This window comes from Caenorhabditis briggsae, assembly GCF_000004555.2.
Source record: "Caenorhabditis briggsae complete genome, chrV, whole genome shotgun sequence".
Lineage (NCBI taxonomy): Eukaryota > Metazoa > Nematoda > Chromadorea > Rhabditida > Rhabditidae > Caenorhabditis > Caenorhabditis briggsae.
The window spans coordinates 3,841,808-3,867,811 of NC_013488.2; the positions used below are offsets into that span (position 1 = coordinate 3,841,808).

General features: G+C 37.5%; 9 protein-coding genes across 9 annotated transcripts in view; 6 read left to right on the forward strand and 3 right to left on the reverse strand.

Annotated features, from left to right (window-relative positions):
- Positions 1–3,028, forward strand: part of CBG01448 — a gene marked incomplete at both ends in the record, with an annotated part of 3,922 nt that extends 894 nt beyond the window's left edge. Inside the window, 4 exons of the mRNA XM_045236860.1 lie at positions 298–433; positions 1,695–1,827; positions 1,915–2,153; positions 2,942–3,028. Coding sequence (XP_045091839.1) covers positions 298–433; positions 1,695–1,827; positions 1,915–2,153; positions 2,942–3,028 — 595 coding nt within the window. The remainder of the gene's footprint in view (positions 1–297; positions 434–1,694; positions 1,828–1,914; positions 2,154–2,941) is intronic.
- Positions 3,029–3,692: 664 nt separating this feature from the next.
- On the forward strand, positions 3,693–4,271 carry CBG26994 (the record flags this gene model as incomplete). The annotated part of the gene is made up of 2 exons (XM_045236861.1): positions 3,693–3,832; positions 4,154–4,271. The coding sequence occupies 2 exons, from the start codon at positions 3,693–3,695 to the stop codon at positions 4,269–4,271; spliced, it is 258 nt and encodes an 85-aa protein (XP_045098013.1).
- A 124-nt stretch (positions 4,272–4,395) lies between these two features.
- CBG01446 lies at positions 4,396–9,337 on the reverse strand (the record flags this gene model as incomplete). The annotated part of the gene is made up of 7 exons (XM_002636143.2): positions 4,396–4,676; positions 6,145–6,254; positions 6,403–6,540; positions 6,589–6,832; positions 7,403–7,483; positions 7,568–7,646; positions 9,218–9,337. The coding sequence occupies 7 exons, from the start codon at positions 9,335–9,337 to the stop codon at positions 4,396–4,398; spliced, it is 1,053 nt and encodes a 350-aa protein (XP_002636189.2).
- Positions 9,338–9,785: 448 nt separating this feature from the next.
- On the forward strand, positions 9,786–12,131 carry CBG01445 (the record flags this gene model as incomplete). The annotated part of the gene is made up of 2 exons (XM_002636142.1): positions 9,786–9,829; positions 11,474–12,131. The coding sequence occupies 2 exons, from the start codon at positions 9,786–9,788 to the stop codon at positions 12,129–12,131; spliced, it is 702 nt and encodes a 233-aa protein (XP_002636188.1).
- A 3,216-nt stretch (positions 12,132–15,347) lies between these two features.
- CBG01444 lies at positions 15,348–15,641 on the reverse strand (the record flags this gene model as incomplete). Its single annotated transcript, XM_002636141.1, has 1 exon — positions 15,348–15,641. One exon carries the CDS (start codon positions 15,639–15,641, stop codon positions 15,348–15,350), a length of 294 nt encoding a protein of 97 aa, XP_002636187.1.
- Positions 15,642–18,065: 2,424 nt separating this feature from the next.
- CBG01443 lies at positions 18,066–18,440 on the forward strand (the record flags this gene model as incomplete). The annotated part of the gene is made up of 1 exon (XM_002636140.1): positions 18,066–18,440. The coding sequence occupies one exon, from the start codon at positions 18,066–18,068 to the stop codon at positions 18,438–18,440; it is 375 nt and encodes a 124-aa protein (XP_002636186.1).
- A 2,714-nt stretch (positions 18,441–21,154) lies between these two features.
- On the reverse strand, positions 21,155–23,734 carry CBG01442 (the record flags this gene model as incomplete). Its single annotated transcript, XM_045236862.1, has 7 exons — positions 21,155–21,472; positions 21,702–21,908; positions 22,231–22,314; positions 22,844–23,304; positions 23,386–23,546; positions 23,593–23,661; positions 23,706–23,734. The coding sequence occupies 7 exons, from the start codon at positions 23,732–23,734 to the stop codon at positions 21,155–21,157; spliced, it is 1,329 nt and encodes a 442-aa protein (XP_045091838.1).
- A 203-nt stretch (positions 23,735–23,937) lies between these two features.
- On the forward strand, positions 23,938–24,484 carry CBG01441 (the record flags this gene model as incomplete). The annotated part of the gene is made up of 3 exons (XM_002636138.2): positions 23,938–24,010; positions 24,053–24,205; positions 24,297–24,484. The coding sequence occupies 3 exons, from the start codon at positions 23,938–23,940 to the stop codon at positions 24,482–24,484; spliced, it is 414 nt and encodes a 137-aa protein (XP_002636184.2).
- A 575-nt stretch (positions 24,485–25,059) lies between these two features.
- The window catches only part of CBG01440, a gene marked incomplete at both ends in the record, with an annotated part of 10,465 nt that continues 9,520 nt past the window's right edge, over positions 25,060–26,004 (forward strand). The window contains one exon of the mRNA XM_045236863.1: positions 25,060–25,779. Within this exon, the coding sequence (XP_045091837.1) occupies positions 25,060–25,779 (720 nt within the window). The remainder of the gene's footprint in view (positions 25,780–26,004) is intronic.

The following is a 26,004-nucleotide window of genomic DNA, read 5'->3' on the forward strand; positions in this document are numbered from 1 at the left end:
CAATGGAAAAATTTTTTGAAAGTTTGAATTCGCGCGCTTTTACTCACCGGTTGGTCTAGAAAAACAAGCGAAAAAAAGCTCGTCCCTAAGGGCATTCAGCCTATTTTTCGATGCTTTTTTCTCGATGAAGGAATATTTTTGAATTCGTTCTTTATTTTTATGCCAATCTACATGCGCTTCTGCACATTTTGTTGCAATAAAAATTTCACCGTACACCACCTTTAACGGCAAGAACAGCTGGAAACCGCGCTCCACTGAACAAAAAAGTTCAAATTTTGACCCCCGTCCAAGTTTCAGAACTCGTGACGAGGCGGACGGTCCGAACTACCAGCACTCGGATTCGGGAACGCCACGCTCCGGGCTGGAAGATGAGGTTGAGGACGAGAATCGTGAACGCGAGCAGCTCGACAACATTGTGGAGAGCACTCAACACGTAAGTGTCATTCTGGATATGGCCGAGACATTCCAGCTCGGGCGGGATTTCAAATGTTGCGATTTTTCGACAAAAAAGTCTGGAAATTGCATACTTGTAACAGGCCGGGCCGGGCTTTTTTCCGAATTTCGAAGGCCCGGCGGGCCCGTCATTTTACAAGTTATTTTAATGCCGCGTTCAAAGTAGACTCCAGAAACTGGAAATTGCGTCCAAAGCTGCCAATTTTTCCAGGTTTTCCAGGAGCGCGAAACTTCGATTTTCCGCGTTGTAGCTGTGTTAATTTTTCGAGGTCCGCTGTAAATTAACAAGAAACTTTCTTTTTTTGGACCTCGAATTGATGTCGAAGAAAAAAACACAGCTACAACGAGGGAAATCGAAGATTTGAGTCCATGGAAAACCTGGAAAAATTGACAGCTTTGGACGCAATTTTCAGTTCCTGGAGGCTACTTTGAACGCGGCATAAATTTCCAAAAGCACATAAGGGGGGGACCCTTATGTGATTTTTTCGATCAAAATGTTTTTTTCTAGTTTTTTGATCTTTTTTGATCAAACAGACAAACCAAACAAAAAAATCATACTTGTAAAATTCCGGGCCGGCCCGCTAAAGCCCGGGCCGGACTGAGGAAATTTTCAAAACCCGGGCCCGTCCCAGAAGGCCCGGTATCAAAAATTCTGTATTTTTCAGCCAAATTTTGAGCTCACAATATAATTTTCTCTATTTTTTTTGTTTTTTAGATTGTTTGTCTGTTTCAAAAAAGATAAAAAACCAGAAAAAATTTTGATCGAAAAAAAAAATCCTATAAGGGACCCCTTATGTGTTTTTTGAAATTTTCAAAACTTAAGAATCGACGGGCCCGGCCCGGCCCGTTACAAGTATGAAAAAAACGAGAATTTTGGAAAAAAAATATATTAAGAGCTCAAAATTTGGCTCAAAAATGCAGGATTTTTTATACCGGTCCGGGCCCGAGCTTTGGCGGGCCGGCCCGGAATTTTACAAGTATGGTAAATTGTGGTTTTTTTTCTTTGGCTGGAATAGTTTTGGATCTCTAGGCCATCTAGGCCTGTGACAGTGACCGAAGGTCCCACACCGACGACTACCGTAATCTGAAAAATTTTTTTTTGGATTTTTTATTTTCGTGCGTTTTCAGTCAAATATTTTTAGGTTACGGTAGCTGTCGTTGTGGGACCACTGACGACTTCTACAGTACTTTCATATCAGTACAATATGTCAAATCTTCTGAGAACCATTGAAAATTTCCAGAGCATCATCGCTGTCGGCCAGACCGACGTCGACGGTGTGATCATGATGGATACGCAGTATCGTGAGAAGGCGTACAAGCAGAAGGTTCAGAAGATGGCGACGGCGTCGTCGACCACGCAGCTCTACGAGCCAGGTAGGTGGAAATTTTTGAATTTGGCGCCAAATTCAAAAAATTCAAAGTTCCAACAAAATCGGTCTGAAATTCCCCATTTTTTTCCAGTCCACGAATTCCAATTCGAGCCAACCCAAACGCCAATCCAGGTGCCACTTCGCTACGATGAGATGTCGGCGACGATAGACAAATCGCCGATCGAGCGTATGCCGTTCGCGTGTCCAGACTTCCAGCAGATGCGTCTCGCGCGGACGATGGGCGTCAAGAATGCGCAGTTCTTGGTGGAGCATCCCGATCCACGGCACGCTGGAAAATCGCCAGCGATGAGCAGCTCGGCAAAGCATAAGGTTCGGTTTTTTTTCAGATTGAAATTGGTCAAAAATGGCTGAAAATTAGCAAAAAATTGCTGGAAATTGTCTAAAAAGGGCCTAAAATAAGGTCAAATACGACGTAAAAACTAGTGGGCTGAAAATTGCTCAAAAATGACTGAAAATGGGTCAAAATCGCTGAAATGGGGTAAAAATGGCTGAGAATGGGTCACAAATGGCTGAAAATTGTCTAAAAAAGGCCTAAAATAGGTCAAACATGTCTTAAAGTTAATCAAATACGACGTAAAATGGAATACCGCTAGTGAAAAACCGCTGATAATTGTCAAAAATGGCTGAAAATGGGACACAAAATGGCTCGAAATTGGTCAAAAATGGCCGAAAATTAGTCAGAAATAACTGAAAATGGGTCAAAAATGGCTGAAACTGGGAAAAATGGCTTCAAATTAGTCGTAAACGACGTGAAAATGATCAATAACAGCTTGAAATTTTTCAAAAATGGCTGAAAATAGGTCAAAAATAGGTTGAAAAGAGCTCAAAAATGGCTTAAATTTAGTTTAAAAATGGCTGAAAATTGATCAAAAATGGGTCAAAAATGGCTGAAAGTGGCCTAAAGTCGATCTAAAACTACCTTCAAGAGAATTTATAATTCGGTCCATGCTTGACCTTTTTCGACCAAATTTAGGTATTTGAGACCTTTTTTGACCATTTTCAAGCTTCTTTCGATCACTTTTAGATATTGTAACCATTTTCAGCGCCTCTTTAGTTAGATTTTGGAGACTACAAACTACAAAATTCGATTTTTCCAGATCACCGCCGTCCTCGACCAAGTCCATGAAGGCGTCGTCGGCATCGAGGTGGAGCCACGCGATCTCATCGTTAGCATGGATTTCTAAATAAGCTCCGCCCCCTTTTTCCCCTAATCCTATCAAATGCACCGTGTGATGATAATGATGATAACCCTCCGTTTTCCCTAAAAACCCATTTTCTGAATTATAGGTTGATATTACAAGTACCGCCCCTGTTCCTCTCAGTCTCCGCCCATTTCTTCGACTCCGCCCCTTTTCTCCCCGAGAATTTATTCATGTACCCTAAAAAAATTTATCATTTTTGTTCACTTTTTAGCCCCGCCCCTTTTCTCAACAGTTTTAAAATTTTCAATTGTTTCGCCCCGCCCCCTTTTTCAGTCTCAAAAATTCAATATATTCGGCCAAATTTTGTTTCCTTTCTCATATAAATCCATGTCGGAAAAATCCCCGAAAAGTGTTTTTATCACTAAAAAAATCAAAGGTCTCTATAGACATACTTTTAGTGTCAAGTGACCATTGGCCTTGGGGAAAAAAAAGAAAAATTGGGAAAAATTTTTATCGGTTTGTTTATCACATAAAAACACGCCTGGCGCCAGCCTGACAAGACAACACATCAAATCAGGCGGGAATTCTGTCTATTTAAAGGCGCACCATGTACCGAATTATCAAAACTTGTGATTTTTCGAACAAAAAAATATGACCCCAAAACTTTTGATTTTCCTGACTATTTCTTTTCTTTTTTGCCACGTTGATGGATTCCCGGTTAAAGGTACAACTAGATAGCTTTAAAAAGAAGTACAGTAGTCTTACAGTAACGAATCTGTCCCCAACATCCAGCAAAGATGATCTATGGTCGATTTTCATGTCTACAGGAGATATCAATAGCATTGCGTGAGTTTAAAAAACACTTCGGCCATCGGTGCGAATCGAACTTACCATTTCAAAACGCTGGCAGAAAAGTGAGCGCGCCCACAACCACTGCGCCACGAGACCACCTTGAAACTAGACAGGTGGAGGTCGTAGAGAAGGGAGTGAACGTTGCGTGATTCTTTAAAAACTTTTCGACTTCTCGAAGGAATCGAACATGTCGCCAAAAAGCTCGTGGAATAGTAAGCGCGCCCACAACCACTGCGCTACGAGGCCGCTACGAGAACGAGAGGGTGGTGGGCGTAGACAAATGAAGCTCTCAAAAGCTCATAACGAGATTTTCAGGATGAACAAAGATGTGGCGATCATCGACTATATGGATTCCGAAGCTGCTGGAAAGGCCGTCCGACGGCTGAATCATGTGGAATTCGATGGAAGGACACTGACAGTAACCAACGCATAACTTTAATTAGTTTAGAACATTTTTATTGTAAAAATAAACATAATACCAGTAATCATTGAGTGTTTTTTTTTCTTCGGAGTTTGGTTCAGGATATGTGGCAAGTGAGAGGAGGGAGTTTGATATTTCAAAGAAAATAGATCAAAAATAGGGAAATGAGCAATAATGGTACGGTACTTTGGGTGGCTGTTGCTGTTAGCGAGTCACTGTTGCACAGTGAGCCCTTACAGGCACAATGAATTTCCTCGTACTCATCGGATATCCACTTTCTCGAGCAGCCCAATTGAATATGCGACTTATCGGAGACATTCATGCATCCTTGAAGTTCGCTGACGGCGTGCACCATGTTCGAACGACCCATACTGCTTTTGCTGGTGTGACGTTGCGCGGCGTAGGTACAGTAGTGACCTGGAAGTTGGTTGTTCAGCTATGGAAAAATGAGAAAGTTGAATATTTTGATAAACAGAACATTTTTGTAGTTTACCACTTTTAAATACCAGTCGGTTTACGCCCCTCCGGGGCTAAACCTCCTGGGCTCCGTTTACAGTGCGTGTAACCTTACAGAAAAGTGTTTTCCACTTTCGCTCGGGGACTATTTTTTAACGTCTAAACTCGGAAAGTTGGAATTTGGATATTCAGAGAATATTCAGAGTTCTAGGATTTCTGAGTTCGGAAGATCAAAATTTCGGAAACTTTAAAATCAGAACTGAAATTTTGAAAAGCCATAAGTATGGAAATCTAGAAATTCGGAACGAACATCAAAAATTAGTAAATACAAATTATTCGGAAGTTTGAAAACTCTTTATCTTTACATTTTGGAAAAGAGTTTCAAATTTCCGAAATTATAAGTTTTCGAAATACTGAATTTGAGAAATTCCGGTTACCCAGGAATCTGGAATCCGGGCCCAGGAATTCGGACCCAAGAATCCGGAATCCGGAATCCGAAATCCTGAATCCCGAATTCCGAATAAGGAATCCGGACCCAGGAATTCGGAATCCGGAATTTGGGATCCGGAATCCGGAATTCGGAAACCGGAATCCGGAAACCGGAATCCGGAAACCGGAATCCCGAATCCCGAATCCTGAATCGCGCTATCCACTACACCACGGGTGACCACAGCGGGGATTACGGAAATGGCATACACGTGTTTGGGTTTTCCTCGCCCTCTCCCCTCTCGCCCTCCTCCCTCGCCATGACCTCCACCCTTCACTGTGGTGAAACCAAGGAACGTCTCCAGAAGACTTCAAAATCAAAATTTCGAAAAATGAAAAGGTCGGGCCTTCAATTAGACACATTTCTGATCTATCTGTCCAGGTTTCAGCTCAATCGGTTAGCTTTGAATGGGTTAACCGTCACGCGACATACATAAACATACGGAATCTGGTGAATGTTATTAGTAATGATCTTTCAATGGAGCCGAGATAAACTTCATCGAATTGACAGTAGGTTTGGTCTCCATTAGACGGGGCCCCCTCTGAGCTCAATTATCTCGACTTCTGTTAAAGTTATCAGAAAGTGGTCAACTAACAAAATGTTTATCATAAAATCACCTATATTTCATCAATTGACTGTTTCTTGATAGCTTTCAGAAGAACCGAGATAAATTGGCACAAATTTGATAGTGAGTTAGTTCTCCAATAGAAGTCCTCCATTACACTTTAAGCTCAATTATCTCGACTCCCGTTGGAGTTATCAAATAGCAATAAACTGAAAAACTGTTTACCATAAAAACACAAACATTTTATCAGTTGATACATTTTTGATATATTCCATGGGAGTCGAGATAATTGTGCTTAAAGCGCAGTATAGCAAGCATCTCTCAACTTTGACTCAATTTATCTCATTTCCTGTAAAATATATGAAAAAGAATCTCACCTAGACACCTATTACTTCTGCAATTCGTCGTGTGAGACATCGATGTAGCATCCTGAGTGTTCGTCTCACAGTTATAGCACGTTTGGAGTGGAAGCGTATAATCGGTGGCGCTGGAATTTCAGAGTTTTAAAATCTGGAAGTGAATGGTGCATTAAAATGCTCACTCTGTAATCTAGGTATCTATTTTAGAACTGAAGGAATCTGAACACCCGATTCTGAGATCCTCCCAACACTTCCGAAAATCCTAATCTCACCTACCTCAACGTTAACGATCTCGCCCTCGTGCTTCCTTCCTTTTCCCGATCCTTGATATTATACTGATTGAACTGATAGTTATAAACCGTATTACACATTTTCGTACTGCACACACAATGACGACGTGGCTTTCCAGCACCCCTGCAAAGTCATATGATGATCTGATATACATACAATGCAACTCTATACCTGCTCAACGTAATACAAACTTTGCTCCGATAGTAGAACAGTTCAGGACCTCGATAGTAAAATGGAAGGGCTGGTGGTCCGTATCCACATCCGGATGCCCCAGTACTCATATCCTCATGACACCAATGCCCCTCACACGTCGATCCACAATCCGGTTGTTTTTCAGAACATTCTCGACATGTCACAGTTCGAGTGTATTTCTGACGAGTCGTGTTCATGACCACTTTATCGTTACAGTAGTGACCTGGAAAGATTTGAGCTCAATTATCTTGGTTTCTATGGGAGATATAACAAGTAGTGATTTTCAAAAGTTTTAATTTTGGGAAAAATATTCTATATGAAAGTGTTAATATTTCTGTTATATTTGTTGAAAAAACACGCTGCTCCCAAAAACTTAACGGTCCATCTTTTGGGAGATTCAAAAGATTCACGTGGCTCACAAAAATTTTCGAAATTTCAGTACTTTGATGTGAAAATTAAAACTTTTGAAATTCCCTACTTGTTATATCAAAAATCTGTCAACTAGTAAAATGTTGCTAATATTATGATAAACATTTTGTTAACTGACTTCTTTTTGATATCTTTCACAGGAACCGAGATAAACTTCCTCAAAGTTGGCAGTGAATGAGGTCTCCAACATTATGCCCTCGTACTTTGAGCTCAATTATCTCTGTTATTATGAGCGATGTCAAAGATTTGTTAATTGATAAATTAATTATCATAATATCACTAATATTTTATCAATTGACGACTTTGCGATATCTTTCAAATGAACCGAGATAATTGAGCTCAAAGTGCATCTCTTGTCACAAACCCTGACAAACGCAAAGGATGTGGTCCGAGAAATGATCGTATTCACAGCCATGATGTATTCGTGATGTCCGACGGAGGCAACCTTCAAACGAAATTAAAGTTTGTTTAAAAAGACTTGTCAATCTATTTGACAAGAATAGTGCGAATATGTATGTAGATGACTCACCCTTGGTGATTTTCATGGAGCCGGGAATTTCAGTGGGCTTCTTTTCGATGAAACATTGGCCAGATTCGCAGGAACCCATCTGGAAAGAAGAATTGTTTGTGAAAAAGATGCCGTGTTTCAGGTTTTTTGAATCCTTTTATTTTCTTTAAATAGGTCGAGGGCCGGAATATACTGGGATAGGCCAAGGCCGGACCGGTGTCCTAATGACAAGCGCCCCTATACTTCAATTTAAGCTTAATTATCTCGGTTCCTATGAAAGACATCAAAAAGTGGTCAACTAACAACATATTTATCAAAATATCATCAACATTTTTGTAGTTTTCAAAATTTTTATATCTCTCACAGGAGCTGAGATAATTGAGGTCAAAATTCAGTGGCGGCATTCTGTATGAGACTTATCACTGTCAACTTTGAGCCAATTTATCTAGGTTCCTATGAAAGGTAGCAAAAAGTGGTCAACTAACAAAACATTAAGCAAAACATGATCTGTATTATGTCAGTTTACCACTTTTTGATAACTTTCCCAGGAGTCGAGATAAATTGGGTCAATATATGTGTCCCCAATTTAAAGGGAGATTCTATTTTTCGCAACCCCATATCTCAAAATGGATCAAATTTAAAGTAAAGTGTTCAGCTATATAAATATTATATTTTTAATGCCTACATTGAAAAAACGTTTTTATAGCTCAAAAATCAATTTCCAGATTATCACCGCATCTGGAAACTTCAACGACATATCCCCTAAACAACCCCTAGTCATCACTCTGTCAGCTTTACGCTCACATATCTCATTTTCTGTAACAGGCACCAAAAAGTTGTCAACTGATAAAATGTTCATTATGTTATCATAGATATTTTGTTAGTTGACCACTTTTTGATATCTTCCACAGGTACCGGGATAAATTGGCTCAAAGTTAGGGAGCCGTTCTAAATATAACAAGGTTTACGGGAGCTACATTTTGTCTGAAAATTGAAATTACAAGGGCCCTTCAATTAGAGGTTTTACTTTTTTTTTGCCCCTCTCATCCTCTTATTTCCTTTCTCCCCATTCACTTTTATGACCACTGCTGCCCCTCCTCTTCCCCTTAGAAATTCATAAAAAGGTTAACCCTTCCTTTTCCCCCCCCCCCTTTTACGCTGGCTCCAAAATGAGCTCGTTTTGAAACGACGCATGTGTTGCCATGTTTTATGGGATTGTGACTTCTTTTTGGAAGCAGAAAAACGTGGACGAGTATTTTTGAAGCATATTGTTTGAAGAATGCAAAGTTGAAGAAAAAAGGACCTCGCGGACCTAATGCTCTAATAGCACTCTAATACAACTTTGAGCTCAATTATCTCGGCTCCTATAAAAAATACCAAAAAGTGGTCAAGTGATAAAATATTACTGATAATATGATAAACATTTCATTAGTTGACAAATTTTAATAGCTCTCCTAGGAACCGAGAGAAACGTACTCAAAGATGGTAGTGTGTGAGGTCTGCAATAGAACGCCGACCACTTTTCTGAGCTCAATTATCTTGGTTACTGTTAGTGATATAAAAAATTAGTTAACTAACAAAATGTTTATCATAATATCAGCAATATTTTATCAATTGACAGATTTTTGATATCATTCATAGCAAGCGAGATAATTAGGCCACAAGACTCACCTGACAATTACACGGCTCATTATGACAGACACCCGAGCATGAGTAGCATTCGTTGCTTCCGCCGTTGATTTTGAAAATGAAAAACGCCAAAAATAACAAGAAGTAAGCAGATGAGTTCATTCCGACGAACAACACCGATACATCCTATGGAAGGTGTGCACTGGAATAAGAGGGCAAGGATTAATTGATAGTCGACACGAATTGAGAAGCTGAGCAATAAATAGGAGAAGGGAATGAGCAAAGAGGGGAAATATCAAATTCTTAAAGGGTGGGAACCTTCCGGAAGAAACCAGAACTACTCATAATTATAGATCTGGGTGGAAATTGTGAAATTTCAAAATTACACATCCTAAAAAGAAGGAGGACACAAAAAATAATCACCACCTTCTCCTTCCCTTTCCTCGACTGCTCCACCCAAACCACGCCCCCTTATTAGGGAGGGGGGGGGGGGGTGTGCTTTTTGGGTGTGTGCTCATGCTGGCGTACTTCCGGATGCAGCGCTCAGCCCAAACCGCCCATCTCAAAAGTCGGTGATGTGGAATTGAAGGTTCATTAGAAGGAGAAAGGGATGGAGAAAAATCAGAAGAAGAAGAATAGAAGAAGACGTCGTCGGTAAGTAATCAGAAGAAAGGAATCTCAAAAGATGGAAAGGGCATTATGGAAAATGGATTTTTGGGGAGGCTTCCGGTGGTGGAAACACTCCCACGCTGTCATAAGAGTTGACCTGGAGAATAGGGAATACAGAGAGATGTCCAAGTTGGGATTTATTTGGGCAAAGTCTGAAAATCTCAAGAAAACCCGAATTTTTCGAAATTCCCATAAAATTCCGATAATCCCAGAACTCCGAAAAATCCCGAAATCCTGAAAATTCTCAAAAATTGCAGTGCCTCAAAAACCACATTATCAAAATTCTAAAAATCCCAAAAAAATCACGAAAGTCCCAGAACTGCAAATATTGATTTTGGATTTACTTGACGGATTTTTGAGATTTTACTGGAATTTAGGAACTTTGGGACTTCTCGGGACTTTTTAAAAATTTCGAGGTTCTGGGGTTTTTACAGGATTTTATGATTTTTGGGAATTTCCGAATTTTTTCGGGATTTTTGAGACTTTCAGAATTTTTTGGTTTGTTGGGATTTCGGATTTTTCGAGATTTTGGGATGTTGTAGGAATCCTAAGATTCTGAAACTTCGAAATTCGTAAATTTCGAAAATCTGAGACTCTGAGATTCTGAGATTCTGAGATTTGAGATTCTGAAATTCTGAGATTCTGAGATTCTGAGATTTTGAGATTCTGAGATTCTGAAATTCTGAGATTCTGAGATTTTGAGATTCTGAGACTTTGAAGTTCTGAGATTCTGAAATCCTGAACTTCTAAGATTCTGAAATTTCGAAATTCGTAAATTCTGAAATTGTGAAATTTTAGAAATATGAAATTCTGGGATCCTAAGATTTTGGGATTCTGAATTTCCGAGCTCTCAACTTTTCCCCAAAAATATTTTTTTCCATTCCATTTCACTTTTTTTAACAAACAAAAACCCAGCAAACCCAATTTTTTATTTGGAAACTCTATATGAATAATTGATTTCATTTTTCTTCCCCCCGTGTCAAGTCATCTGAAGACCCCACGTCTTCTAAAATTCAGAATTTTTGTGTGTCTTCTCGTCTAATTGGATTTTTATGTCCTAGCTTGTCTCGTCGTTTGTCGCGTTTTCGTTGAATGTTTTTAATTTCGTCTTTTTTCGGTTTTCTGAGAAGGAGGACCTGAAATAACATGAAATTGAAGACGGGGAATGGATGCAGGTGATGTATGTGGGTCTGATGGAAACATATAAAATTGTTGTTATTTTTATGGGTAAAAAAGCATCGAAAAACAATCAGCAATAAAATGAATCGTTCAGTTTTTTATTGTTCCAATTTGGCCAATTTGAATTTTCTAGGAGTTAGGAGTTTAGGTGTCTGAAAACTTTCTGGAATTTCAGAAACTTTGAGGTAAAGCTGAAACCTTAAAATTTCAGATTTTCAGAATCTCAGAATATGAATCAAAGAATCTCAAAACCTACTAATCTCGAAGTCTCAGAATCTCAAAAGCTCGTCATCCCGGAATTTCAGAATTCATAATAATTCGCTAAAACCCCCAAAAGTTCCAAATACCCCAAAATCTAAAAAAACTGAAACCAGAAACCTTAAAAACCCCAAAAGTTTCAAAAATTCCGGAATCAAAGAATCTCAAAACCTACTAATCTCAGAATCTCAGAATCTCAGAATCTCAGAATCTCCGAATCTCAGAATCTCAGAATCTCAGAATCTCAGAATCTCAGAATCTCAAAGTCTCAATATCTCAGAATCTCAATCATAGAATCCCAGAATCTCAATCAGAGAATCTCAGAATCTCAGAATCTCAGAATCTCAGAATCTCAGAATCTCAGAATCTCAGAATCTCAGAATCTCAGAATCAGAGAATCTCAGAATCTCAGAATCTCAGAACCTCAGAATCTCAGTATCTCAGAATCTCAAAGTCTCAAAATCTCAGAATCTCAATCATAGAATCCCAGAATCTCAATCAGAGAATCTCAGAATCTCAGAATCTCAGAATCTCAGAATCTCAGAATCTCAGAATCTCAGAATCTCAGAATCTCAGAATCTCAGAATCTCAGAATCTCAGAATCTCAGAATCTCAGAATCTCAGAATCTCAGAATCTCAGAATCTCAGAATCTCAGAATCTCAGATCCAGAGAATCTCAGAATCTCAGAATCTCAGAATCAGAGAATCTCAGAATCTCAGTATCTCAGAATCTCAGAATCTCAGAATCTCAGAATCTCAGAATCTCAGAATCTCAGAATCTCAGAATCTCAGAATCTCAGAATCTCAGAATCAGAGAATCTCAGAATCTCAGAATCTCAGAACCTTTTAATCCCGAAACTTCTCAAAAAATTCCAAAAATCCCAAAATCCCAAAAATCACAAAGTACCAAAAATCTGAAAGATCCCAAAAATTCCTAAAATCCCAAAATTTCTGAAATCCCAAAATCCTAAAATATCCAAAAAAAATTCCGGATTTTAGAATCTTAGAATCTCATAAATTCAGAATTTCAGAATAATAGCAAACCCTGGACATCCGGACACACAGACACGAAACCCCAAAAAACAGGTCCATCCGAATAATTCATAAATGTGTGGTGGTGCCAAAAAACGCATTATTTTTTGGGTTGTGTGTTTGTTATGGGGTCCGCCAATTATTAGAAAAAAATGTGAAATTGAATGGAAATATTTTTCATAGAAAAATAGTGCCAAACAGAAGTCAAAAATAAAGTATATAATATTCACATGTTCGGTGTGTGTGCTCCTGGAGCCAGAAAAATTCCGGAATAAAAAGTGTTACAATGGGTTGGATGGAAGTCATAGGGATCGAAAAAAAACTTGTGGAAAGGGCGGGGGAATATAAGAATATGAAGGAATATTCAAAGGGACAGCAAAAAGTTTAAAGTAAGGAGAAGGAGAAAAAGGTGAGAATATGTGACATGTGTAGGGAGGGGGTACAATCTATTTCTCAGAAGAAGAAGAAGAATGAAATTGCAAACGAGAGAGGATCGTTCAGATTTATGGACAAGTGTTAGGAGGAGGGTCTGGGGGAGAAGGGGGGTTGTGTAAAAAGGAGGAGCATTGGAATATTCATTGAAACCCTAAATTTCAAGGGTGTAGGTCGTTTGGTGTTTGGGTCAGTAGCAAGACAGTCAGTGCCGCGGTTGGTTGCGGTCGGCCGTGTCCCAGTCCAGAAAATTCTAGGCTAGGCCTCCGAATTCTATCGCATAAGCACCTTAACCGAAAAGCAGTAGCCCTGCTTCTGACAGTCTTGGTTAGCAGAAACATCGGTTTTAGAGGTGATCGAACATTTTCCGGATCTAATCGGCTATTTTGGGCTTTAGGAATCATAATTTTGACCATGAGATTTTTTTAGGGATCTGAGAACTTTGGGATTTTTCTGGATTTCTAGGATTTTTCAAATGTTGTGAATTTTGAGATTCCTTGGGATTCTAAGATTTTCGAGATTTTTTTTTGGGATTTTGTTTTCTGGGATTTTCTGGATTTTGACATTTTTTCTGATTTTTTTTTAACTTTCGAGATTCTGAGATTTTAAGATTCTGAGATTCTGAGATTCTGAGATTCTGAGATTCTGAGGTTCCTAAAATGTCTGAAAAGTCCTTAATTCCTAAAAAATCAGGAAACGCCCCAATTTTAGGGGATCAGGGATTCCTGTGATTCCCTAAGATTTTTGAGATTTAAGGGGTTTTTGGGACTCTGGGATTTAAAGGGATTTTTAAAAGATTCTTGGATTTTTGGGTTTTTTAAGGTTCTGGAATTTTGCTTAAGTTTTTTAGATTGTTAGGGATTCTTGGATTTTTAAGGGGTTTTTGAAATTTTCATATCGTCTCTGTTAAAAAAAATATTTTGAATTTTTAGAATTTCAAGATTTTTGGAATTTTTTGGGATTTTGGCATTTTCGGAATTTTAGGAATTTCAGGGATTTTTTTAAAATTTTAGGGTTTTTGGGATTGGTGGGATTTTTCGGAATTTCTGGAATTCTGTGATTATATAAGATTCTGAGATTCTGAGAATCTGAGATTCTGAGATTCTGAGATTCTGAGATTCTAAAATTTTAAGATTTTTAACTTCTAGGATTCCAAGCTTCTCGAATTGCAAAATCCAATGATCCAAAAATTTGTTGGAAAAAATTTGTTGATAAATCTGAAATTTCGGCATTCCAAAATCAAATAGGAAAAGAGTTATATAGGCAATTTCATCCTAATAAAACTACAGTATTCTTTTCCTTTAGATTCCACATATCAAAAGTGCAAACTATCTTAAACTATCAATCAAGAGCTTTCATCCAAAAAAAAGCATATTCCGAAAAATTTCAAACACTGAGATTTAAAAATGCCTATAATCTCCGTTATTCCAGAAATTTTCGTGGCTCTAATCTTTTGAAAATTCTAACAATAAAACTTAAAAATTCACAGCAATAGCTTTGACAATTAAAACTTGAACGATGTAAAAAAAAATGAAGGACTGTTCTTACAAAACTTCAATTAAATATTTTCAAAAATTTCTGCAAAAATTATGAGCCCTTTTTCAAAAACTTGCAATTTCCTTTCAAAAATGCATGTTGGAGTTCAAATCAAAACAAAACAAAACTCACAAGCCACGCCATCAAAAAAGACAGCCGAGAAAAATGAATGAAACAAAATTGAAATGTGATGATGATGATGACGAGAGAATGGGGTTGGGTAGTTGTTTCATATGAAAAATAATGATGGGAGAGAGCAGAAAAAGAAGAAAAAATTTGAGAAATGTCTTGAGAAACGAGAAGAAAAGCAAAATCATTGGAGCAGACAACCCGAAAAGTTGCCTTCTTCTTTTTCTTCTCGAGTGACCCAGTGGCGAAGAAATATTACAATGTCCCAGAGGTTGTCAGTATTGAACAACTGTTCAATTTATCTCTCGAATCTCTTCTGATGTCTCATTCTGTAGATTTGATGATAAAGATTTTCAATAGAGTGGAGGAGCCTACAAGTGTTTGCTAACAAATCTCAAGGGAGCATGAGGTGATAAGTGATATGATAAGAAGTGGGAAGAAAATGAGCCACATGTGAAAGGGAGGGAGAGGAAGTTGTTTATGATCAAAGGAGGTGCTAATTGTGATATGGGAGTAGGGCATTGACCTGCTGGGGGTCAGGGATACGTGAGATATAGGATGAAGAGAATCAAAAATATTTGAATCTCTAAAACATTGATTTTGGAATGTTTGGTAACGCTCTTAAAGGAAGGGGGACTTGTCCTTTAAGCCTTAAGATTCAAGAACGATGACATACAGTGATCCCCGGTTCCTGTGTAAGATACCAAAAATGGTCAATTGACAGAATGTTACTGATATTACGTGGAACATTTTATCAGTTAACACATTTTTGATATCTCAAACAAGAAACGAGAAAATCAGCTTCAAGGGAACGCTCTTTTTATCGAGTTTCACAGACTTCAAAAGGAAGAAATTCAAATGATATTTGAACATGGTGAAAAAAAAAATATTTAAAAAAAAACTCACTACCTAAATGACCCATTGACCTCAGAGAATACTATAAAGGAAGAGAGAAGTGGAGAAAAGAATCAGTTCTGCCTTTCTCGGAGCGCCCTGAGAGGGGACCCGGGAAGGCTTCCGGGCTTCCGGGAATCCAGAATCCGGAGTCCGGAATCCAGGATCCGGAATCCGGAATCCAGGATCCGGAATCCGAAATTCGGAATTTGGAAACTGGAATCCAGGATCCGGAATCCGGAATTCGGAATCCGAGATCCGTAATCCGGGATCCAGGATCCGGAATCTGGAATCCGGAATCCTGGGTCCTGGGTCCTGGGTCCTGGGCCCTGGACATCGACAGCGAATGGAAGATTCTGCGGAAGATTCAACCTTGACCAGAACTGATATTGCTTCAAGGATGTACTCTGGCCTTCTAAATATTCACATTACACGGAAGCATAGTGCATCGTCCGGGAATCGAACCCATTGATCTGACCATTCATTTTTGAAATCATCATTTTTATAATAAATAAATGTAACATTTGCAGCGTATTTTTTTGATTTTTTTACTTTTTTATAAGATTACGGGTACTGAAAGCGGAACCCAGGAGGTTCAGCCCCAGAGGGACGTAAACCGAATGGTAATTTACAAGCCAAAAGTTTAAACTTTCCAAAAAGCGGAGCTACACTGCCACCAGTTCTCGTCATCGAAAAAAAACGTAAGAAACTGCCAACATAGTCAAAACAACCAATGGGTTAGAGAGGGATTAGGTGAGAGGGCGCACGAACCTTTTTTAGCATGAAACAAGGATCATCATCGATCAATCGGAGAAAAGAAGAAACACAAGATTGATTGAAAAGTTTTTGTTCTGGGATGGTAAAGAGAGTTTCAAATTTTTCAGAAGCGGGCAGCCTGGCATTAGGACAGACAGACGCATGTAGATTCTTATGTATAAGGAAGATATTTTATTTGTTGACAGATTTTCGATATATTCATGGAAACCTAGATAATTGACCTCAAAATGAGAGTTGTGGGGGGGGGTGACGTTCAGTTGGAGGGATTACCGTAATTTGACCCCAAAATAAGGGGCTATTTAGAATATCTGCGTCGAAATAAGTTTAAGAATAGAAAGATCTTTCGCGGAAAGAAAGAGAGTTCAAATTTGAAATTCGGCGCTATTTTTTTTTGATTTTCGATTTGTAGGAAAGTCTTCTAATTTCAATGGAATCCGAATCCTAAAAAACCATGATTTAAAGAAACCATCTGCTTGTGTTTTGTGTGTGTCTTCTGACTGGACCAATAATGGAGTCCATTGAATGGACCATGTTGCGTGCCTGCATATCTGTAGGTGCCATCAAGACATTCGAATTTATGTGCGTGCATTATTGATTGTTCCTCGTTATTGGCTAATTTGCATCAACTATAAGATAGCAGCTATTTCATGCTAATTTTGAACTTTTGAAAAACTACCCGTACCTCAACTTTGAGCCAATTTATCTCATTTCTTTTGAAATATATCACAAAGTGGTCAACTGACAAAGTATTCATCATAATATTAACAACGTTTTGTCAGTTGAACACTTTTTCAAACCTTTCACCGGAAATGAGATAAATTGGGTCAAAGTTGACGGCTAGGATTACGGTAGTCCTACATTTTTGTGACCTTAACTATGAGCCAATGGTTTCACAACTAAAAGTTCTCGGTCTCGGTTATCGTTCATCATCATCTGGTATTCTACTATGTACAATTGTTTATCACTCGATGAAAACATAAAGAACACCTGTGTAATCTTTTGTTTATAGGCTGACCGGTGACTCATCTATTGTGTTTTTAATTTTGTATTCCGTAGTGATGATGAATTTCTGTTATTTAAAAAATTTTCCAAAAACCATTACAAAATCCTAAAATTTTCAAATAATATTTTTTTTTTCTCAAAAACATTTTTTTGATTTTTTCAGTGCGTTCTAGGCCATTTTGTCATGGTGGCCTAACTTTTGCAAGTTTAGTCTCCTAGGCTACCATTGTAAACGCCCATAGTGGCCTAGAAAACCCAACTTGAAAAAGTTAAGCCACCATGTTAACATACATGTTAGACCATCTCTGGGCCATCAACTACGTTAGCCTAGAAAGATTACGGTAGTCCGGAATTTTCTGTAACTTTCTTGAACAAAAACTTTGAGCCAATTTATCCTAGTTCTTGTGAGAGGTATCATACAGTGATCAGCAAACAAAATGTTCATCATAATATCAGTAACATTTTGTCCGTGGACCATTTCTTGATACCTTTTATAAGAACTAAGATAAGTTGGGTCAAAGTTAACTACATATTCTAGAAAAAAATCGTAGACTTAGGTGCTGAATCATTAAGCTTTCCTGCCAATCGGAAATCAAAAAATGGCGCCAAATTCCAAATTTGAACTCTCTTTTTTCCGCGAAATGTCTTTCTATTCTTCGGAAAACTTATTTCGACGCAGACATTCTAAATAGCCTAAGGACCCTTATTTTGGGGTCAAATTACGGTAATCCCTAAACTTTTCAATATCAATCTTGTATTTCTTCGTTCTGAATTTTTGAAACTTAATCGTACCTAAACTTTGATTCAATGTATCTCATTTCCTGTGGAAGATATTGAAAAGTGATTAACTGGCAAAATATTAATCACAATATCAAAAATATTTTATCAGTTTGTCACTTTTCGCTAACTTTTGAAGTAAACGAGATAAAATGTATTATTTTTCCTTATTTTTCGCCTGTCCAACTACAGTTTGAAGTTCCAGATGTCTCAAATCAAACTTCGTGAATCCCAAAAGTCCCAATACACCCGAGAATTCGATGATCTCTTTCAACGACTACTCAACGAATACCTCCACGGAGAATTCCGCCAGGCAACAGATCATTCAGATTTTGAAGCCTTTCACAGAATGTACAAAGAATTGAACAAGAAAAGAGACGAACTGGAAGACAATTTTTTCCCGGAACAGATCTCCGGAAGAAGAGAGATAACGGAAGAGGAGGAGGAGCAGAGTGCTAGAGAATGCTATGATAAGATACATGATTTGAGAAGGAGCAAAGGGTTCAATTGGATGAGGACGCTTTTGGAATTTTTCGGAAAAGGAGAGAAGTTCGAGAAATTGGAACTGTTTAAATATTGAATTTGGACGAATAAAGTTCTTTGAAAAAATTTTTTTTGTTGGAAATGTGAAATTCGAAAATTCAAAATTCCCGAAATATCTAGAATGTCTGAAAAGTACCTAATTCCCAAAAAATCAGGAAAAGCCCCAACTCCAAAAAAGGATTTTGGGAATTTTTGAGATTTTCCAACTTTTTGGGGGATCAGGGATTTCTGTGATCCTTTAAGATTTTTGAGATTTAAGGGGTTTTTAAAAGATTCTTGGATTTTAAGGGGTTTTTGGAATTTTCAAATCGCTTGGGTTAAAAAGAATATTTTAGATTTTTAGAATTTCAAGATTATTGGAATTTTTGGAATGTTTGCGTTTTTTAGAATTTTGACACTTTTTGGGAATTTTTAGGATTTTGGCATTTTCGGAATTTTAGGAATTTCAGGAATCTTTTAAAACATTACGGTGTTTGGGATTAGTGGGATTTTTCGGAATTTGTGGAATTCTGAAATCCTGAGATTCTGAGATTCTGAGATTCAGAGATTCTGAAATTCCAAGATTCAGAGATTCAGAGATTCTGAAAATCAGAGATTCTGAAAGTCCTAGAGTTTCGTATCTTGAAGTTCTGAGATTCAGAAGCTCACAAATCCGTAAATTCCAGAAGTGTTGAAATTTCTGAAATTTCAAAAATTGAGAAGTTCAAAAGTTCAGAAACTCGAAAACTCTGAAATTTAAAGATTCAAGAATTCAGAATTTAAAGGATTCAAAACTCAGAAATTCCAAATTTCAAAAAAAAACTCAAGAAGTTAGGAAATTTTCAAAAGTTTGCAGTCCCTAGGAATTCAGAATTTTTACAAATTCGAAAATTACGAATTTCGAACTTTGAAAATTTCCAAAAACACAAAAATTTCAGAATTTTCCCAAAAAATCAAAATTTCGAAATTTTCAAAGAAAAAAAAAATTAAACCTATATAAATATCCCAAAATTGAACGCCCATTTGAAAAGAAACATGACCCCATGATATTCCGAAATTCTCGTGGAGCGTCAATGGGTTTCTGTGTGCATCTCCTCCTCCCAATTCTTGAACCCAAATTCCAAAAAAGGGGAAATAGTTTATAAAATGGAGAGGGTGACAGACAGTACTCGACACATGAATCGCGTTTAATTTTGGAGGCGGAGTGGGGGAGGCGACAAGGGCCTTCTTTTTGGCGGGATGGAACAACCGGAAAGTGATATATCCGGGAAAGGGAGGGGGGAGGAGCTCGAAAAAAGGATGAGCAATTGGAAGAGAAAAAATTGGAAGAAAAGGAGATACTTTAAAAACTGTAATAGAAGGGTTCCTAGCTTTCAACTTTGAGCTTAAATATCTCACTTTCTTTGAAAGATATCAAAAAGTTGTCAACTAATAAAATGTTTATCATGATATCAGCAACATTTTATTAGTTAAACACTTTCTGATATCGCTCACAGAAAATGAGAAACATGGGCCCAAATTTGACGATTCGGATGGCGTTCTATTAGAGTTTTTCTGGTACGTTCATATTTTTTTGAAATTTTTTCAAAATTAGAATTTATCGAAATTTTGGATTTTTAAAAATTTTCAACAGTTTGGATTTTTGGAAATTTTTAAATTCGGATTTTCCCAAACATTTCCAAAATTCGGTTTATTTAAAATTTTAGATCTTTCGAATTTTTCCAATATTTGGATTGTATGAAAAGTTTTCCAAATTTTCGTTTTGTTCGAAATTTTGCAAAACTTGGATTTTTTGAAATTTCGCAAAATTAAGATATTCTTGACAAATTTGATTTTTTGTAATTTTCTGAAAATTGGATTATTTTAACTTTTTTTTTTGGAATTTTCAAAAATTCTGGCTTTTTGAAATTTTGGTTTTTTTTCCAATTTTACGAGGTTCGGATTTTTTCGAAATTTTCCAAAATTCGGATTTTTGAAAAAAAAATTCCAATATTGGGATTTTTTGAAATATTCCAAAGTTTGGATTTGTTTTTCATTTTTCTTTAAAAAAAATTTTTTTTAAAGAAAATGTTCAAAAATTTAGATTTTTGTTGTTTAAAATTTCAATTTTTTTCGTTTTTTTTTTTAAACTAATTTCGAGGGAAAATGAGCAATTTTTGAGCTAAAAAATTGAGAAAAATGGGTAAAAATTAATTTTTTCGGTACAAAAAATTTAAAAATTTCTCTTCGAGATCACATAAAATTGAATTAAAAATTCCAAGTATATAAGAGGATATGGGGACACAGATATACAGACTATGGGGGAGGTGGTTACAAGCGAAAAAAAAGGAACTTTCAATGGAAAACATGTTTGAAGTACAGAAAAATCAACTACCGTAACCTGAAAAATTCTATTTTCGTCGATTTTTCTACTATTTTTCCTTTAAAAAATCGGAAAATATAACTTTTTGACGTTAAAAAAATGTTTTTTTTTACGAAAACCAACAGGAAAATCGAGAGAAAAAAATCCGGAAAAAAATTTCCGGGTTACTGTAGTCGATTTTTTTGCATGAGAATATTATTGTTGTCAGAAAAAATTGGAGTTGAGACGCAGACAGTTAATCGAAATATTTATCTGCGTCTCCATCGACTATGCGCTATTTAGGCTTGTCGCTTCGAGGTGCCTACCGTATTCAGACTGCAAAAAATACTCCCTCGCTCCAATTTTTTCGCACAACAATAATAATAGAAATCAAACAAATTTCAGACAAAAAAAAATATAAAAAAAAGAATTTATTTCCTCGAACACGACGCAGATCTTCCTCTTCCAGACGATCCCAATCCTCCAGTTCCAGAATTCACCGACGATGAGAATTTCGTTGACGTCGTCGTCTTCTTGGCGTCTCGTGACGACGTGGCTCCTCCTTTTACAGAAGACGTTGACGACGTCTGAACGCCTAGGGTCCGTTTCGGTGACACTGGCCGTCGATTTTCAGAATCCAAAAGAAGGAATGGATTCTCGCGAGGTGGTGAGGGCAGTCGGCAGGTTCCAGAGGACACGATATTCATCATTTCGTGGTAGTTGACTGCTAGACTTCGTTTCACGTCTCCCTGGAAAAAATCGGGTTAAAAATTAGATTTTTGAATAATTTTGAATTTCCCGCCAAAACTAAAAACTCGCTATTTTCAAAAAATTCAAGAAAAATGCTTCAAACAGTGATAAATTCTCAGTTCATCTCTGGAAACTTCTAGAAGGCTAAAACTAGAAAATGAATGTTCCAGAACATTCTAGAAGCAGTTTTTCGAGGCCGTTGGGACTGAATTTTCATGTTTTTCCCACCTTAATCTGTGCCTCCATGATAGCAAAATTCCGTTTGTATTTCGAAATTTCGGCCTCCAGCTGATGATTTTTCGTCTTCAATTCTTGAATCGTCTGCTCACTGTGGGCCATCGCCGAGTCGAATTTCGCATTTAGAGCTTCCACTTCTTTCTTGTGTCGTTGATGGCGGATGGTTAGGTCTTTCTCCAGGTCCGCTTTGTAGTTGTCCTGAAAATTTGTGTTTTAGGTCATTTTTTAAAGTTGTGACCTGATTTTTGCAAATTTGGTTTTCTAGGCCACTACAAATGACCTAGAAAACACACCAGGGTCATGTCAGGCCATTTCTAGGTCATTTGAAGCGGTGGCCTAACTTTTCCAAGTTTGGTTTTTTAGGCCACCCATTTCAAATGGCCTAAAAATGCCCTAACATGGTCCTGGTGTGTTCTCTAGGTAATTTTGAAGTAGTGGCCTAACTTTTGCAAGATTGGCTTCTGCAAGATCCCTCGAGAAGATTCTCGAAGTCGTGTCGAAAGGATACACTGCTCCTTACCATATCCCTCATCAACATCTCCTTCTGTCTCGCAGCCTCCGTGTTCGCCGTCTCTCGCTCCTTCAGAATTAACGTCTTCACTCTCTGCGCCTCAACGGCTTCATGGAGAGCCTGAAAAACGAAAAATCTGAAATTTCAAAAACTTCCGAAAAAACTTCCGGGATTTATGAAAATTTCCAAGTTTCCAGAACATTTGGAAATTCTGAAAATATCAAAATTTTGGAAGATTTCAAAAAATTCTAAACTCTGAAAATTTCGAAATTTCAAAACTAAATTTCTGGAAAATTCAAAAAAAAAACTTTTTTGAAAATTTCAATAATCTGGAAAATCTTTAGAAAAAAACCAAAAAAATTGGAAAATAAAAAATACAAAAATTTCAAAAAATCCAGAAAAACTGAAAATTCATAAATTTTCAGAAAATTCCGAAATTTTCAGAAAATTCATAAATTTTCAAAAAACCAAGAATTCTGGAAATTTCACAAAAGCTGTAAATTACACATTTCCAAATTTTCATAAAATTCTAAAAAATTCCACAAACTCCAAAAATTCTGGTAATGCCGCGAATACCACAGATTTGAAATTTTTCAAAAATTCCAAAAAATTAAAAAAAAACCTCTTCTGTCTTCTCCCTAGCCAACTCATTCGCCTTCACCAGCTGCTCTCTCAAATGGAAAATTTCATCGTCTTGAACTTCGATTTTCCTCGAAAACGGAGCAATTTTCTGCTCATTCTCGTCGTTTAGCTCCGCCAACCGCCCATTTTTCGCCTGTAGAGAGTCCACATTTTTCTCGAAAATTCGAATTTTCGCCTCTAATTTCTCGTTCCTAGCCGTAAAATCTGCTTTCTGAGCTTCCAAAACCTCCAATTTCCGTGCTAACTCCAATTCGCGCTCATGAAATTCCTTCAGAATGTCCATAGTGACCGTTTGAACACGATCGAACACATTGACTTGAGCCTTGCCGACCCGATGCTCGATTCGGTGCAATTTTTCGGAAACTTCGCGATTTTTCCGGGTCAGGAGCTCATTTTCCTCTTGAATAGTGGTCATTTTGCGAAGATTTACTCGGAGGACTTCTGGAAAAATTTGAAAATTGAACTTTTTAATTTTCAAAAAAAAAATTTTTCCAAAATTTTAAAATTTGTTTCCTTCCTAACCCAGTATCTCTTCTTTCTCCATGGCTCCAACTTGCTCTAGCTGCTTTTCCACCGTATAATTCTGCAAAAGAAGCGAAATTCGATCGCCATCCTCCATATCCGTATACTTTTTCCAGGAATCGATGAGCTCGTGGAACACTCGATGGATTTTTTGGGAACTTCTAGAAAAATTGTTAGTTTTTATTCGAGAAAAAAAGAAAAACTCACTTTACAGAGACCGGAGCGAGCCTCTCCACAGCTGGATCGCCGATTTCCGCGGAATCAATGGAATTTGAGCTGAAAAACGGCGATTTTATGTTTGAAAAAACTATTTTAATTACCCTGCAGTGCTCCTGTTAGTTTCGTTCATGGTTAGTAGCTTTTTTCTTCTGAAAACTGGGAGAAAAAGGGGAAAAAATCAAAGAATTGATCGAAAAACTCTTCCCCGTTTGAATTCCCGCGCTAGATTTGTGTCAACAGAGCGCGCTTGCATCGCGCATTGCACCGCGAGTGCCCAAATTTTGAAAGTTTAAAACCCGTTTTTTTAATTAAAAAAGCTGTAATTTTCCAGAAATGTTGACGGACAACACAGAAGACATCCCTCCTGATGAATGCAACTCCTATATCATGGCTTTTCTCGCTGATCGTAGGCAAAAAATCAATTTTTCATGAATTTTTGAATTTTTAGGAGATCTCATTCCAATCAAGCAGTTAGACAAAGATCCGCGAGCGGAGCATGACAAGCAGTACCAAAAATTTGTGGAAAAAGAGGGAAATAATCGAAAAAATCGGTCGGGCATGCCGAAAAAATACCGAGAGGAGATTTATAATAAGAATTCGAGTACGAATATTTAAACTTTTTTTTTTGTATTTTTTCTCGATTTTTTTTTGGATTTTTGAGCTCATAAAGAGCATTTTTTCCAATTTTTCAGATTGCGACGCTCAATTCATCAATAATCTTCATCACTACAAAACGATCGACGGTGGAAGTGGACATCGTGTCGAGCAGAAGCACTACGCGATGGATTTCATCGCTGAAAATCCGTGTGGGCCTTCAGATCGAGAGAAATTGAAGAATTTGAAGGTTCGAATGGGAATTGGAACTTCTGGAATCGTCTAGACTGCTTGAAAGGGGGAAAAGGACCAAAAATGTGTAGAAAATTATGTAAAATCTTCGAAAAATCGCTGTTTTTCGAATTTCGGTTTTGAATTCCCGCCAAAACTGAAAATTTCCTGCTTTTCATTTTCCATTAAAAATGGCCTAGAATTGCCGGGAATTCGATAAAAAAAGGAAAAAAAACCGAAATTTACGAGAATTCAAAATTCTTAAAGACTGTAAAATTATAAAAGAGTGAGTTTAAAAAATTCAGAAAAATATAAAATTGCTGAAAATTTTCAAAAATTCCGAAAACTGCGAAAAAATAATTTTCAGATTTTTTTGCTTTTTTGCGATTAATAATTTTACAGTTTCCAAGAATTTCGAATTCCGCGAATTGTCGGATTTTTGCGATTGTTTGAAAAAAATCGAAATTTTTAAAAATTTCCGCAAAAAAACCGAAAATTCGCATTTTCATGCGATTTTTTGAAATTTTTATTTTTTTTTCAATTTCAACCTACATGTTTCTTACACATTTAGACCCTTTAAACCATGCGATTCCCCGCCTAACCGCCTTTCAGATTTTCAGCAAAAATCAAATGATTAACGACTGGCTGAATCGCCAAAATCCTCCAACCCGCCCGATTCGTCGAACCCTATCCTGTATCGATCTCTCGCTGGAATCCTTAAAATTCGACAAGAATCGAGAAAAACGTGCGCGAGAGAGAAAGACCACCGCCAATGCAAAGTCTGACATCTCTAATATCGATCCGTCGTTTTTACCAGAAAATTTGCTCGAAATGGACGCTTCGAAATTGTTGAATAATCTCTCTACCGCCTTGAAATTCCTTTGCGGAAAAGTGAATACACAGAATTTGAAGTCAGGGGAAGAGTTGAAAATTCAAAGAGTGATCTGTAGCACGGACGATTTCTATGCGTATGTGATTCCGGAAGAATTCGATATTCGAGGGAATTTATTGAATTTCTCGGCGGATTTCCAACAATTCTTCTCATCGCTGTCCGAGGAGAATCGTGCCGCCTTTGGAATCAATGGGAAATTCCAAAATACATATTTCTCTTGGGTCAATGTCGTACTGTTTCTGGAAGAGTTTATCGAGGATAAAACTTGCTATCGGCGAGCCAGACATGTTTGTCAGTTGCCATCGGAGCGAGATGAAGATCGAAAAGATCTGTTCTTGGAAATCGATACTGGAATGTTGAGAGTGGTCGTTGTGAGACCGGAGACTTGTCGAATGTTGCCACAGAAATGGGCTAGTCGAACGATGCCGATTTTGGAAGTTCGGTTTTTGGGGGCGGATGTGAGTTCTAGGACGTTTTTGGGGAGATTTTAGGCAGCGTGAGTCAGTGTGTCTTTTCGAAAAAAATTTGTCGTTGCTGACATTGTTTTCGCGTTTATTTTGTCATTTTCAAGTGGTGGCCTAACTTTTGCAAATTTGGTTTTCTAGGCCATCACTTCAAAATGGCCTAGAAAACAAACCAGAGCCATGTTAGGGCTTTTTAGGTAGTTTTGAAGTTGTGGCCTA